Below are 16,261 nucleotides of genomic sequence, written 5' to 3'. Positions count from 1 at the left end.
GTTCTGCTGAAATTAAGTTATGCAGTTGCGTGCTGCAGCCAGTTAGATTTTCACAGCTCTCACGGCGTCTGTGGTAGTATCATACTGGTGATATTTCTCATGCTTATTTAAGCACAGATGATTTTCTCAACTTGTACCCAGCTGTGCATTCTTTTCTGAGCCTCTAGCTAACCAAACAAGGAGCCACTCTGTTGGCTAAGAATTGTTAAATTGGACCGAAAGGCTCTCAAATGTATAAGGAACACAGAAATGGCAGTGGTGAGTATTGGTATTAACTAGTTTGAAATGCAGCATGTTTATTTGTGGCACAGGTAGCATTATGTGGAGCAATCATTTGGAGAATGTACCCAGTGTACACCGATCTATCAACAATAAGACTAGCAGTTGAATTCGATGCTTTTGTGGATGCTTTGGGGCTGATTTGTAGCAAATGTCTTTGGTCACATATAGCCAGTATGTTTCTGCTTTGTGGTTGGCCACTGTGAGGGAACTGAATTAACACATCAGAGGCACTGTCAGTAACTCAGAGATTCTTGAGCAATTGTGTTCCTGTTATACACAGTGCCCTTTACACTGTATTTGCCACAAACAGTAGTTGAGGCATGATCACTTGTTCGTTTTGAATCTGTCATTGGTTGATTTTTGTTAACCACATGTATTAAGGAATTTGGGACAAAATCGGTATATGGAATTAGGTGACAGATAATCATGATCTTTTGTTGAATTGCAAAAGGGCTAAATGTTCACCACCTCTTCTAATGTTCCACAGCTTAACGATAAATGTGTTGTTCGTTGTGATACTTGCTCAAGTGGATAATAAAAGCGCAAGGTTTTACCATGGTCAGCTGGTTGCTTATCTGTATTTTTGGATAGAGTTTGGGGACACTACTGTTAAACTTAATTGTGGAAGGAACAATATCCTAATCACAGTTGGGGTACTGGAAATAGTGCATGTATGGATAAATAGTTTTAAGCTATACCTCCTTTCCCAGCATTGTCAAATAACTTGTAACTTATTATAGTTCACAGATGATAATGCATGAACAGTTGACAATATCTGCTACTACTGCCTTCAAAGGCAAATTGAATGTGTCTGCAGGCATATTTTCAAAAATGTTAAAAAGATGGATGTAAATACTGCTGGTAAGCTAGCATTTGTTGCCCAGCGCTAATTGCCTTTGGTAATCTTTGAACCTCCACAGTCTACATGGTGCTGAATGGTGTTTCAGAATTTTGATGCATTGACAGTGAATGACATTGTTCCAAGTCAGGATGGTGTGTGGCTTGGAAAGTTCCCAAACTTCTGCTGCCTATTTATTTGTGGTAAAGTTTATGTTTTGGAAGATGCTGTTAAAGAAGCCTTGTATATCTTACACATTGTTGCCATTGCATGTACTGGCAGAGGGGGTGAAGGTGATGAATGGGATGCCAGCCAAGTGGACTGCTTTATCTTGGATAGTATCAAACTTCTTGAGAGTTCTTGAAGTTCACCATCCAGGCAAGTCATGAGTTTCCATCATCCTCCTGACATGTACTTTGTGGATAGTGGTGTGGGATTTGAGAAGTAAAGAGTTGAATTAATTGTCACGGGATTCCTAACCTCTAACCTGCTCTTGTAGTCTACATTTGTATAGCTACGTTGATAGTAGTTACCGCTGATGCAGCATTCTAAGATCTGGGTTGTGATCTCTATCATACAGACTGAGGGAAATATGTTGGTGAAACATATCAACAATAGATGTTGTCTGGTATCCAGTGGTTCATGAAATTCAAGAAAAACTGCTTGAATTAATTTGGATTTATTTTATAGTGCTTCTCTCAAGAACCTTAGAATTTGATATGATTGGTAATGTGCAAATACAAGGAAAGTTGTAGATAAAGAGTCAGAAACACCCTTCGGTCCAACTCGTCCATGCTGACCAGCTATCCCAACCTAATTTAGTCCCATTTGCCAGTACTTGGCCTATATCCTTCTAAACCCTATTCATATACCCATCCAGATGCCTTTTAAGTGCTGTAATTGTACCAATCCATGGCCGTCATGATGTTATAAATCTCGAAGTCCACCCCTCAGCCTCAGATACTCTAGGGAAAATAGTTCCAGCCTATTCAGCCTCTTCCTAAAGGTCAAACCTTCCAACTCGAGCAACATCCTTGTAAATCTTTTCTGAACGCTTTCAAGTTTCACAACATTCTTTTTTACCAGGGAGAACAGAATTGCACACAACATTTCATAAGTGGCTTTACCAATGTCCTGTACGGGTGCAACATGATCTCCCAACTCCTCTTCTCATTGCACTGACCAATACAGGAGAGCATAGCAAACATCTTCTTGACTATTCTATCTAACGTGACTCCACTTTCAAGGAACTATCAATCTGCAGTCCAAGGTCTCTTTGTTCAGCAACACTCCCCTGGACCTTACCATTCAGTGTATAAGTCCTGCCCTGAATTGCCTTTCAAATGTAGCACCTCGCATTTATCTTGATGAAACACCATCTGCCACTTCTCAGCTCATTAGCCCATTTGGTCAAGATCCTGTTGCACTTTGAGGTAACCTTCTTTGCTGTCCACTGCACCTCCAATTTTAGTGTTCTCTGCAAACTTAGTAACTATACCTCCTATGTTCACATCCAAACCATTTACATAAGTGATGAAAACCATTGGATACAGCACTGATCTTTATGGCGCACCACTGATCACAGGCCTCCAGTCTGAAGGGCAATCCTCCATCCTCCGTCCTCTGTCTTCTACCTTTGAGCCAATTGCGAATCCAAATGGCTAGGTCTACCTGTACTCCATGTGCTCTAACCTTGCTAACCAGTCTACTATGAGAAACCTTGTCAAAAGCCTTACTGAAGTCCATATAGAACATGTCCACTGCTCTTTCCTCATCAGTTCTCTTCATTACTTCTTCAGAAAACTGAATCCAGTTAGTGACACATGATTTCCCATGCACATGACTATCCCTAATCAGTCCGTGCCTTTCCAAAATACATGTACATCCTGTCCCTCAGGATTCCCTCCAACAACTTGCCCACCTCCGATGTCAGGCTCACCAGTCTATAGTTCCCTGGCTTTTCCTCACCATCTTTCTTAAATAGTGGTAGCCCGTTAGCCAACCTCCAGTTTTCCAGCAACTTACCTGTGATTATCAATGCTACAAATACCTCAGCAAGGGACCAACAATCACTTCCCTAGCTTCCCACAGAGTTCTAGGGTACATCTGATCAGGTCTTGGGGATTTATCCACCTTTATGTATTTTACGACATCTAGCACCACTGCCTCTATAATGTGGACAATTTTCAAGATGTCACCATCTATTCCCCACATTCTATATCTTCCATATCCTTCTCCACAGTATACACTGATGCAAAATACTCATTTAGTATCTCCCCCTCACCTGCGGTTCTAACATAGGCTGTCTGTTGATCTTTGAGCAGCCCTATTCTCTCCCTGGTTACCCTTTTGTCCTTAAAATATTCATAAAATCACTTTGGATTCCCCTTAATTCTATTTACCAAAGCTATCTCGATGCCTGTTTTTGCCCTCCTGCTTTCTCTCTTAAGTATACTCCTACTGCCTTTATACTCTTTTACAAATTCACTCGCTCTTTGTTGTCTATATCTGACATAAGCATCCTTCATTTTCTTGACCAAAATCCCAATTTCTCTAGTCATGCAGCATTCCCTGTACCTACCAGCCTTGCCTTTCACCCTAACAGGAACATACTGTCTCTGGACTCTTATTATCTCATTTTTGAAGGCTTCCCATTTTCCAGCTGACCCTTTACCTGTGAACATCCAGTCCCAATCAAGTTTTGAAAGTTCTTGTCTAAGACCGCCAAAATTGGCCTTTCTCCAATTTAAAGCTTTAACTTTTAGATCCGTTCTGTCCTTTTACATCACTATTTTCAAACTACTAGAATTATGGTCGCTGGCCCCTAATTGCTCCCCCACTGACACCTCGGTGACTTGCCTTACTTATTTCCCAAGAGTAGGTCAAGTTTTGCACCTTCTCTTGTAGGTACATCCACATACTGCATGAGAAAATTTTCTTGTACACACCTAACAAATTCTTCTCCGTTTAAACCCTTAGCATTGCGGCAGTCCAAGTCTACTCTTTGGAAAGTTAAATCCCCTACCTAACCACTCTGTTATTCTTACAGATAACTGAGATCTTACAGGTTTGTTTCTCAATTTCCCATTGACTGTTGGAGGAGGACTGGGGTGGAGGGGGGGGGTTCTATAAGCCCAATAAGGTGATTATCCTTTTCTTATTTCTCAGTTCCACCCAAATAACTTCCCTGGGAATTTTCGGGAATATCCTCCCTTAGTACAACTGTATCGCTATCCCTTACCAGAAATGTCACATCCCCTCCTCTCTTGCTCCCCTTTCTATCCTTCGTGTAGCATTGTACCAGCTGCCAGTCCTGTCCATCCCTGAGCCATGTTTCTGTAATTGCTATGATATCTCAGTCCCATGTTCCTAACAAGGGGTCTTCCCTGTCAGGCCTCTTGCTTTGAAATAAATGTATTTTAATTTATCAGTCCTTCCTCATTCTCTGCTTTGTTCCTAACTGCCCTGACAGTTCGACTTGCTCCCTTTCTCAATTGTATCAGCCTCAGACTGATCTCTTTCCTTGCTATCTCCCAAGTAGCTCTAACAAATCTCCCTGCCAGTAAATAGTCCCCTTCAAATTCAGGTGCAATTCGTTCTTCTTACACAGGTCACTTTTATCCCAGAAGAGATTCCAATGATCCAAAAATGTGAATCCTTCTCCCTTGCACCAACTCCTCAGCCACGAATTCACCTGCTCTATCCTCCTATTCCGACCCTCACTAGCTTGTCGTACCAGGAAGGAATCCAGATATTACTACCCTTGAAGACCTTTTTTCCAAATTCCTGTCTAACTTTCTATATTCTCCCTTTAGAATATCATCCTTTTCCCTTCCTATGTCATTAGTTCCAATGTGGTGTACAATGACCTTTGAGAATATTCTGCACACCTTCCGAGATATCCTTGATCCTGGCACCAGGGAGGCAGCACACCATTGTGATTTTTCACTGTCAGCCGATGAAAGGTCTGTCTGTGCCTCTGACGAGAGAGTCCCCTATCACAAATGATCGTGTGGAACCTGACATATCCTTCGTTACATTAAGGCCAGTCTCTATATCAGAGACTTGGCTGTTTGTGCAACATTCCCTGAGAGTCCATCACCCCCTATATTTTCCAAAAACAGCGTACTTGTTTGAAATGGGGATAGTCACAGGAGACTCCTGCACTGCTGCCTCACAGCGCCAGAGACCCGGGTTCAGTTCCCGACTCAGGCGACTGACTGTGTGGAGTTTGCACGTTCTCCCCGTGTCTGCGTGGGTTTCCTCCGGGTGCTCCGGTTTCCTCCCACAGTCCAAAGATGTGCGGGTCAGGTGAATTGGCCATGCTAAATTGCCCGTAGTGTTAGGTAAAGGGGTAAATATAGGGGTATGGGTGGGTTGCGCTTCGGCGGGTCGGTGTGGACTTGTTGGGCCGAAGGGCCTGTTTCCACACTGTAAGTAATCTAATCTAATCTAATCTAATCTGCCTCCTTGTCCTACCTTTCCTGGTGGTAACCCATCTATCTGATTGTATCTTTGGTTTTTCTCCCTTCCAATAAATGCCATCCATCACACTCCCTAGTTCCTGTAAATTCCTCCTTGCATGTAACTGCCGCTCCAACCGATCCATGCAATTTGATACTTGATAGAGATACTTGAACTCTGACAGCAAAGGCAATAGCTGTGCATATTCACTGCTGCTGGATTAGTGGTGCTGGAAGAGCACAGCAGTTCAGGCAGCATCCAAGGAGCTTCGAAATCGACGTTTCAGGCAAAAGCCCTTCATCAGGAACAAAGGCAGTGAACCTGGAGCGTGGAGAGATAGGCTAGAGGAGGGTGGGGGTGGGGAGAAAGTAGCATAGAGTACAATGGGTAAGTGGGGGAGGGGATGAAGGTGATAGGTCAGGGAGGAGAGGGTGGAGTGGATAGGTGGAAAAGGAGATAGGCAGGTAGGACAAGTCCAGACAAGTCATGGGGACAGCGGTGAGCTGCAAGTTTAGAACTAGGGTGAGGTGGGGGAAAGGGGAAATGAAGAAACTGTTGAAGTCCACATTGATGCCCTAGGGTTGAAGTGTTCCGAGGCGGAAGATAAGGCGTTCTTCCTCCAGGCGTCCGGTGGTGAGGGAGCGGCGGTGAAGGAGGCCCAGGACCTCCATGTCCTCGGCAGAGTGGGAGGGGGAGTTGAAATGTTGGGCCACGGGGTGGTGTGGTTGATTGGTGCGGGTGTACGGAGATGTTCCCTTAAGCGCTCTGTTAGGAGGCGCCCAGTCTCCCCAATGTAGAGGAGACCGCATTGGGAGCAACGGATACAATAAATGATATTAGTGGATGTGCAGGTAAAACTTTGGATGTGGAAGGCTCCTTTAGGGCCTTGGATAGAGGTGAGGGAGGAGGTGTGGGCGCAGGTTTTACAGTTCCTGCGGTGGCAGGGGAAAGTGCCAGGATGGGAGGGTGGGTTGTAGGGGGGCGTGGACCTGACCAGGTAGTCATGTAGGGAACGGTCTTTGCGGAAGGTGGAAAGGGGTGGGGAGGGAAATATATCCCTGGTGGTGGAGTCTGTTTGGAGGTGGCGGAAATGTTGGCAGATAATTTGGTTTATGCGAAGGTGAGCACCAGGGGCGTTCTGTCCTTGTTACGGTTGGAGGGGTGGGGTCTGAGGGCGGAGGTGTGGGATGTAGATGAGATGCGTTGGAGGGCATCTTTAACCACGTGGGAAGGGAAATTGCGGTCTCTAAAGAAGGAGGCCATCTGGTGTGTTCTGTGGTGGAACTGGTCCTCCTGGGAGCAGATCCGGCGGAGGCGGAGGAATTGGGAATACGGGATGGCATTTTTGCAAGAGGTAGGGTGGGAAGAGGTGTAATCCAGGTAGCTGTGGGAGGTGATGAGGTTTATAGAAAATGTCAGTGTCAAGTCGGTCATCATTAATGGAGATGGAGAGTTCCAGGAAGGGGAGGGAGGTGTCAGATTTAAAGTCAGGGTAAATTTAAGGTCAGGGTGGAATGTGTTGGTGAAGTTGATGAATTGCTCAACCTCCTCGCGGGAGCACGAGGTGGCGCCAATGCAATCATCAATTTAGCGGAGGAAGAGGTGGGGAGTGGTGCTGGTGTAATTACGGAAGATCGACTGCTCTACGTAGCCAACAAAGAGACAGGCATAGCTGGGGCCCATACATGTGCCCATGGCTACCCCTTTGGTCTGGAGGAAGTGGGAGGATTCAAAGGAGAAATTGTTAAGGGTGAGGACCAGTTCAGCCAAACGAATGAGAGTGTCGGTGGAAGGTTATTGTTGGGGACGTCTGGAGAGGAAAAAACGGAGGGCTTGGAGGCCCTGGTCATGGCGGATGGAGGTGTAGAGGGATTGGATATCCATGGTGAAGATGAGGCGTTGGGGGCCGGGGAAACGGAAGTCTTGGAGGAGGTGGAGGGCATGGGTGGTGTCTCGAACGTATGTGGGGAGTTCCTGGACTAGGGGGGATAGGACAGTGTCGAGGTAGGTAGAGCTGAGTTCAGTGGGGCAGGAGCATGCTGAGGCAATGGGTTGGCCAGGGGGTCAGGCTTGTGGATCTTGGGAAGGAGGTAGAACCGGGCAGTGCGGGGTTCCTGGACTATGAGGTTGGAAGCTGTGGGTGGGAGATCTCCTGAGGTGATGAGGTTCTGTATGGTCTGGGAGATGATGGATTGGTGATGGGGGGTGGGGTCATGGTTGAGGGGGCAGTAGGAAGAGGTGTCCTCGAGTTGACGTTTGGCTTCAGCGGTGTAGAGGTCAGTGCGCCAGACTACCACTGCGCCTCCTTTATCCGCTGACTTGATGGTGAGATTGGGATTGTGGCAGAGGGATTGGAGGGCTGCGCGTTGTGAGGGTGAGAGATTGGAGTGGGGGAGGGAGGTAGACAGGTTGAGGCGGTTAATGTCCCGGCGGCAGTTGGAAATGAAGAGGTCAAGGGCAGGTAATAGGTCAGCGTGGGGTGTCCAGGTGGATGCAGTGTGTTGGAGGTGGGCGAAGGGGTCCTCGGAAAGTGGGCGGGAGTCCTGATTGTGAAAGTAAGCTCGGAGGCGGAGGCGAAGGAAGAATTGTTCGACGTCAATGCATGTATTAAATTCATTGATGCGTGGACGGAGGGGGATGAAGGTGAGTCCTTTGCTGAGGACTGATCGTTCGTCCTCAGTGAGGGGAAGTTCTGGAGGGATGGTGAAAACCCGGCAGGGCTGGGAGCTGGGATCTGGTGTGGGTGTAGAGCTGGGAGTGGGGGCGGAACCTGGAACTGGAGTGGGTGTGATGGTGGGGGGAATGGGGATGGAGTCATGAGCAGGGGTAGTATTCCCCTCGGGGTTCTGGGAGGTGGGGATAGTGACAGTGGGGTCTATGGGGGGCAAGTAAGCAGAATGTAGGTGAGTGGCGCTGGTGGGGGCGGAAGTGGTGGTGACAACGGCAGTTGGGGTGTCGGACGTCACTGAGCATGTGGCATCAGCGATGATGTGAGGGGTGGAAGTGATGTCACGTGTGATGCATGAGGAATTGTGAGGGGTGGAAGTGGTTGTGGGAGTGGCCATGATGGGGGCGGAAGTGATATCATCAATCAGCTGCATCATCCGCATGGCTAATGGCGGAATAGGTTCCGAGGCCAGGGGAATCTTCTGGAGTGTTTGAGGAGTGCTGGTTATGGAGGGGGATGGATAAAAGTTTGTTGTATTTACAGTTTTTGATGTTTGAGATGGAATTGAAATACTGTTTGTTGAGAGTATGAATTCTCAACAGTGACTGGGCGCCTCCTAGCAGAGCGCTTTAGGGAACATCTCCGGAAACCTGCACCAATCAACCACACCGCCCCGTGGCCCAACATTTCAACTCCCCCTCCCACTCTGCCGAGGACATGGAGGTCCTGGGCCTCCTTCACCGCCGCTCCCTCACCACCAGACACCTGGAGGAAGAACGCCTTATCTTCCGCCTCGGAACACTTCAACCCCAGGACATCAATGTGGACTTCAACAGTTTCCTCATTTCCCCTTCCCCCACCTCACCCTAGTTCTAAACTTCCAGCTCACCACTGTCCCCATGACTTGTCCGGACTTGTCCTACCTGCCTATCTCCTTTTCCACCTATCCACTCCACCCTCTCCTCCCTGACCTATCACCTTCATCCCCTCCCCCACTCACCCATTGTACTCTATGGTACTTTCTCCCCACCCCCACCCCCACCCTCCTCTAGCCTATCTCTCCATGCTCCAGGCTCACTGCCTTTATTTCTGATGAAGGGCTTTTGCCTGAAACGTCGATTTCGAAGCTCCTTGGATGCTGCCTGAACTGCTGTGCTCTTCCAGCACAACTAATCCAGAATCTGGTTTCCAGCATCTGCAGTCATTGTTTTTGCGCCATATTCACTGCTGTGTCAGACAACAGTGTCAGTTTCTTTCTCTGACCATGTGGTCACTGCCTTTGTCTCTCTTCCTCCTTTTTAAAGTGCTGATGATTTGATCTTTTTTCCCTAAAATTCCAAAGCAATGCAACAGCTTATAAAACAGTAATTACTGCAGGAAATCACCTGCCACACCTCTAATACCTCAAAAAAGGAACATCTCTTCACAGCCACAACTTTTTCCCATCCTCTGTCTTGATGTATTTCCAGCTCGCTGCTGAAGATTTTGATACCATCATTAACAGTTGGCCTCAGTATTACGACCATAAGACATAGGAGTAGAAATTAGGCCATTCAGCCCGTTGGGTCTGCTCTGCCATTCAATAATGGCTGATTTGTTTCTCAACCCCATTCTCTCACTTTCTCTCCATAACTATTGATCCCCTTGATACTCAAGAACCTATCTATCTCGGTCTTAAATATACTCAATGACCTGGCCTCCAATGAATTCCATGGATTCATCACTGTCTGCCTGAAGAAGTTTTTCCTTCTCTCTGTTCTAAAAGGTCTTCCCTTTAATCTAAGGCTGTGCTCTCAGGTCCTAGACTCTCCTACCAATGGAAACATCTTCCCATCAACCACTCTGTCCAGGCCATTCTGTATTCTGTATGTTTGAATTAGATTCCCTCCCTCATCCTTCCAAACTCCATCAATTATTAACCCAGAGTCCTCAAACGTTCCTCATATGTTAAGCTTTAAATTCCTCGGACCATTCTTGTGAACCTCCACTGAACATGCACTGGGGCCAGCGCATCCTTCCTGAGATATGGGGTTCGAAACTGTACACAATAGTCCAAATGCGGTCTGACCAGAGCCTTAGAGACCCTCGGAAATACATCCCTGCTTTTATATCTAGTCCTCTCAAAATAAATGCCAACATTGCATTTACCTTCCTAACTCCTGACTCAACCTGCAAGTTTACCTTGACAGAATCCTGCACTAGAACTTCCGAGTTGCTTTGACTTCAGACTTCTGAATTTTCTCCCCATTTAGAAAATAGTCTCTGCCTCTATTCTTCCTACCAAAGTGCATGACCTCACACTTTCCCACATTGTACTCCATCTGCCACTTCTTTGACCACTCTCCTAACCTGTCCAAATCCTTTAGTAGCCTCCCTGCCTCCTCAATGCTACCTGACCCTCTCTCTATCTTTGTAACATCTGCAAACCTAGCCAGAATGACCTCAATGCATTAATGTGTAAAGTGAAAAGTTGACCCAACACTGAGCCTCGCAGAACACCACTTGTCACCATCTGCCATCCTGAGAAGGATCCTTTTATTCCCACTCTCAGCCTTCTGCCAGACAGCCAAGCTTCTATCCATGCTAGTACCTTGCCTCTGACATCATAGGCTCTTATCGTACTCTGTAGCCTCCTGTGTGGCACTTTGTCAACGGTCTTCTTGAAGTCCAAGTAGATAACATCTTTTTCATGGGTCGCAAGAAATTTGCTGTGATTCTTGCTCCTGATTTTCATCCAGAGGTTTTCTGCTTGAAAATGCATGTGTGTGATATTCAAATGCAGGTATTATCAACTCAACTGTATTGGTGCAGTTTTCAAATAGTTTACTTTCTTGACTCAGTTGCAGAGTCTGGCCACCATTTGTGAAACTATTTCATTTAGACTAGTTGTCTTTGAACAAGGAGAACCCAATCTCCAATGACAGATTTCTGCAATCAGCAGATGTTGTCTGTGCTGATTTTTAGTCTTAGACAATTAATGTGTTTTTAAAAAGACAGATCTTCAATATTAGTGGTGCCATGAACAAAGAAATAAAAAGTTTTTAATGTTTTGGATTGCACCAAAAAGCAAATGAAAATAAATTCCTTCTGAGAAGCAAGAAAATACGTGTTTGTTATCAATTAGTATTGCAATCAGAAGTCCAGGATAGTAGTCAGTTACTGCCTCATTATCCAGTTTCATATTCTGCCATTGTACTGCTCTGCCCTCAACCATAAAATGTAACGATTGGCCATAAACTTGGTGTATTTTTACAGCAATCTTGGCACTATGACTGATATGAGCTTTTTATTTAATTAATTGAATTTAAATTCCCCAGATGTTTTGATGGAAATTAAACACTTCTTTCCAGATCATTAAACCATTCATCTGTATTTCTACTAACCCAGAAATACAACCTTCAAATTATTGCTAAGTACTGATGGAGGTGTGCAGGGTATATTGTAGAATATAAAATTTCACTTTTATGAGACAAAATGCCTAACAATAGAGACTGAAAGAATGTCCAGTGCTTTACTCAGGTGTTTGTTTCTTATAGAGTTACTCAATCAAGCTGTATCTGGAGGATTCCCACCTCAATTTTTATGGCTATCGAAGTATAGACAAAAGAAAGGTTTCCAGTTGCACAGATCCCTGCGGATGGAACATGCAAATTGTCCTTCATCCTCGACTAGCCAAAAAGGTAAGAAGATTATCCATAAAATAAGCGGAAAAGTCCTTTCAAACTTTACTATGTTTCTGCTAACTTTCCCGCATCCTATTTTGAAAGGGCTGATTGTGTTTCCAGTATCATCCCATTGTGAATGGGTACATTGAGTCTAGATTCCGAGTAAATAGGTTTTTCAAGTGCAGGAGAGCATCAACTTTGATTATCCTGTTCCCTGATATAATCAGGAATTTAAGCTCCAGCTGACATAACTCCACATAACCTAGAGATTCTGTTGTTGATTAGAGTTCTCTGAATACCATTTCTAGCTGAAATCTTTTAACTTGGATTAAGGATTGGATTTGAGAGTTTCCTGAGCTGTATGCTGAATTATGTTTTGCTGCCCAGAATTGTACTAGTTGATGACATTCAGTGATGCTTAGTATTGAATTATAGTTACATATTTTCAGAGTAAATCTGACACGACAAATCAAATACATACTATATGAAATTGAGGACACTTGATCAAACAGCTGAGATCAGTTAGTTTCTGTATTTCATGGAGGAAGGCTTGTGTTTGGATTATGGAAGATGCATTGAGTCTGGAAGTATTAGAATAATAGAAGGTTACTTCACAGAATTCTGCTGCTTGATACATCGCATCTGCAATGTTACTCTTTTTGCACATGCTGACTACTGTCTGCACACCCTTAGATATTTCTTTTTGCTTAAACCAATTATCTAATTCAATTTTAAAAGAACACTTATTGTTCAACAATGTTTTTGTGGCTGTGAATTCCACAGTCTGTCTACTTTTGTGGATTTCTTGGACTGGAACTTGGAACAGTGTGGCATTGTCAAATCCAGGCACTGAGTATTGTTACAGTGATTGGATTACATTATTTTAAAATTATGATACTTTTTAAATTTGTACATCCAACACACTTGATGGTACCTTTTGTCTCCCTGGCAATGTGTTGGACACCATTATGATATCACATACCATCATTGTGACTTTATAGCATCATATAATGCTCATTCAAGCTACCTATTCTCAAATCAAAGTTGAAGATGCTCTTCAGCTATCCATTCAGGTAAAGGTGAAGCAAATAACTGAACTACAAGTTACCCTATTAAGGAATTCTTTTTATTTGTAAAGCTGTTAGTGACTTGTAAATCCCAATTTCCACAATGTTATGTCTAATTTTAAAAGCAGATACATTTTGTTTTGCTAGTGGAGTTTTGCAATTTTCCTCGTTAGTTTTGTAATGGCTGATTCTCTCCTTTTTTTACTCGATCATTTCCATTTTAGAACTCTCAACTGTTAACCAATATTTTACCAAATTATGGCAGTGTAGGCTCAAAGGAACAAATTGCTTACTCCTGCACCCAAGTCCTGTGCTTTCGTGTTTTTGTGTGTCTTTTGTGTCAAGACCTGAGCAAATTGAAAGAAATATCAAATAATTAGGCTGTTGTTTTTCTGGCAGAATATAAATTTATTTTATTTTACTGGATTTGATCTTGACTTAGTGCATTAATCTGAAATATTTATGAAAGCAAGGCAGCAGATTGTTTGGCATCTCGCTTGCTTTTTATGTTGTTTAGAGGTAGAGATTTATAAAGACTGCTGACCAGTAATTACCCATTTCGCACTCTTGGACAAAGTCAAGTTCTATCCCAGTTACTTTATCCTATAAACAGATGATTTATATGCATGTACAGTCAATTAACCCCAATTAGCAAGGGAGGACTAATCCAACAGAGTGATGTGCAGATGTTCTTATGTGGATCAGATTACAAGTTTAACTTTACTGCATTTGCTACATAGTCTTTGGAGTTTCATTTAGGTGTAGGTGCAGCTATTTGATCTGTCCAAAATCTATGGTTATCCAATTTATACCGTATTTATATTGACAAGGGTGAATCTAATACCTATATGTAATAATCTTTCACAGTCAGTTTTAGAAAAAAAAAAGTGATAGCCTACTATGTTAATGATGTGCCCTAAATTAGTGTTAAGCATTTATTCTGGAAATGGCTGAAATTTAAGGCTGGTAGCCAAGTTTAAGACTGCCAACAAATTGACAAGCTCTCATACTTTAAAAAAGCATTTAGAAATGGTAACAGAGATACATGAGCTCGCAATAAATGGAGGACTTAGGAAAGGAATTATGTTAAGACATAGGTGATGGAAAATATAACAGAAGACTAGATGAAAGACAGTGATTTAAGAAAAATGAAAGTGTATGTGAAGATTACTGAAGTCCATCAACAGCACAACAGAATGCAGCTAAGTAAAGTATAAAGTACTCAAAAGTTAGTTTAAGAATATTTTCATAATTTTCATTTAGTTTCTTGAGCCATGAAAATGCTTTTATTGCAGTGATGAGTACCTTGACAGAAATCAGGCCTTGTGTTCAGCTTGGAGTATTTTGTTTAAAATTAAAGGTACCCTCTTTGGCATGTTTGTCCCTGAAGAAATATTTTACCATTTGTAAAAACTTCACTCTCCCCTTTTGAGTTCTTTATCTTAAGGACTTTTTCACCTATGTATTTGATACATATGTGAAGTCTTTAAGCAGTTTCCAGCAGTATAATTTATGAGGCAGCCTAAGAAGGATAGTGTATATGCTGTTTAAAGTTCAAATGGTTTGGATGTAATAAAGCTGAAAATGTGTTGCTGGAAAAGCGCAGCAGGTCAGGCAGCATCCAAGGAACCGGAGAATCGACGTTTCGGGCATAAGCCTTTCTTCAGGAATGTTCTTCAGCCCTTCTTCAAGCCCTTCTTCGGGCTTATGCCCGAAACGTCGATTCTCCTTTCCTTGGCTGCTGCCTGACCTGCTGTGTTTTTCCAGCAACACATTTTCAGCTCTGATCTCCAGCATCTGCAGTCCTCACTTTCTCCTGTATGTAATAAACTAACGTTGACTGACATATTAAAATAAATCGCCAATCAGCATTTGCATTAGAGACATTGCAACTCTCCAAGTGCTACTCTATTGATGAAAAAACTGAAGGACTGAATCTTGAGTGTAGACTTCCCATAATGGATAAAAAAGCAAAATACTAAAGCTGCTGGAAACCTGGATAAATAGTACAGAAAATTACAGAATATAGAAAAACCCCTTGGGTTCCCTTTTAAATCTTTCTCCTCTCACCTTTAACCTTCGGCCTCTAATTTTGGACCCCCCTACACTGGGTAAAAGACCTTGGCTACTTACCTCATCTGTGCCTTTCATGATTTTATGAACTTTGATAAGATCACCCCTCAATTTTCAGTGCTCCAGGGAAAAAGGTTCCAGCCTATCCAGTCTCTCGTTATAACTCAAACTTTCCAGTCCCGGCAATATCGTTGTAAATATTTTCTGTACACTTTCCAGTTTAACAACATTCTTCCTCTAGCAGGGTGACCAGAATTGTACCCAGTGTTCTAAAAGTGCTCCCATCAATGTCTTGTACAGCTGCAACATGATATCCCAACTCGTATACTCAATGTTTTGATTTATTTCCAACATTTGAATGAAAGATTTTAAATGTCTTTATCTCTGCATTAAGTACTTAATCAAATTTCACTTAAATCATTCAGTGTAGTGCTTTCCAGGGTAAACTGATATAAAACTGTAAAAGGAGCAAAGGTAGCTCATTTAAACCATGGACTCCGCTCAGCTATCAATGAGATCATGACCTGATAATCCTCAACTCCATTTTCCTGCCTTTATCCCATAACCCTTGATGCCCTTACTGTTAATCTGTCTTTCTTAGCCTTGAATATTCTTAATAACTCAGCCTCAACAGGCCTCTGCAGGAAAGAATTCCACAAATTCACTATCCTTTGAGAGAGGAAAAAAGTCCTCCTCGTCTCCATGATTCTACCATCTGGTCCAGACTCTCCCACAGAAGGAAACAACCCACCAATCTCCCTAAGAATCTTGCATGTTTCAATAAAGTCTCCTCTCATTCATCTAAATTCCTGCTGAGTGCAAGCCCAATCTTCTCATAAACAAATTCCCTCATACTTGGGATCATCCTAGTGATCCTTCTTTGGTCAATATTGGTATGCCAAAGCTGTTTACAGTGTTCCAGGTGTGGTCTGACGAGTGTTTTTGATTGTATTAGCAAGACCTCCCTATTTTTGTACTCTATGATCTTAGTCATAAAGGGCTACAGTCCATTTGCCTTGGGAGATATCTATCAGTGCATCTGCTATTTCTGTAGCTATTTTTAATATCCTAGGATGTATCACAATAGGTCCTTGGTAACTTTTGTTGCTAAAACTAGCTTTCTTTATTCTGACAGCAGGATTAGAGCTCTGTTGTCAGGGAGCTGATGAAGAGAGATAAGATCACAATTGACAAATAATTACCT

At 43.3% G+C, this 16,261-nt stretch overlaps 1 protein-coding gene across 2 annotated transcripts in view; it reads left to right on the top strand.

The window, feature by feature from the left end:
• inpp5b (inositol polyphosphate-5-phosphatase B) overlaps positions 1–16,261 on the top strand; it is a 182,393-nt gene that overhangs the window by 47,710 nt on the left and 118,422 nt on the right. Inside the window, exons 1-2 of one of the 2 annotated variants that reach the window (XM_043717903.2) lie at positions 101–258; positions 11,789–11,932. In XM_043717903.2, coding sequence (XP_043573838.2) covers positions 231–258; positions 11,789–11,932 — 172 coding nt within the window. In that variant the 5' untranslated portion in view covers positions 101–230. Of the gene's footprint in view, positions 1–100; positions 259–11,788; positions 11,933–16,261 lie in introns of those variants that run through there. The other variant, XM_087976910.1, reaches the window with a different exon arrangement.

Source organism: Chiloscyllium plagiosum, unplaced genomic scaffold, assembly GCF_037043375.1.
Source record: "Chiloscyllium plagiosum isolate Xiang-an unplaced genomic scaffold, Cpla_swu_hap1 HiC_scaffold_30, whole genome shotgun sequence".
NCBI classification, from domain to species: domain Eukaryota; kingdom Metazoa; phylum Chordata; class Chondrichthyes; order Orectolobiformes; family Hemiscylliidae; genus Chiloscyllium; species Chiloscyllium plagiosum.
The sequence above is the reverse complement of the archived record's forward strand: the minus strand, read 5'-3'. Positions and strand labels throughout refer to the sequence as shown.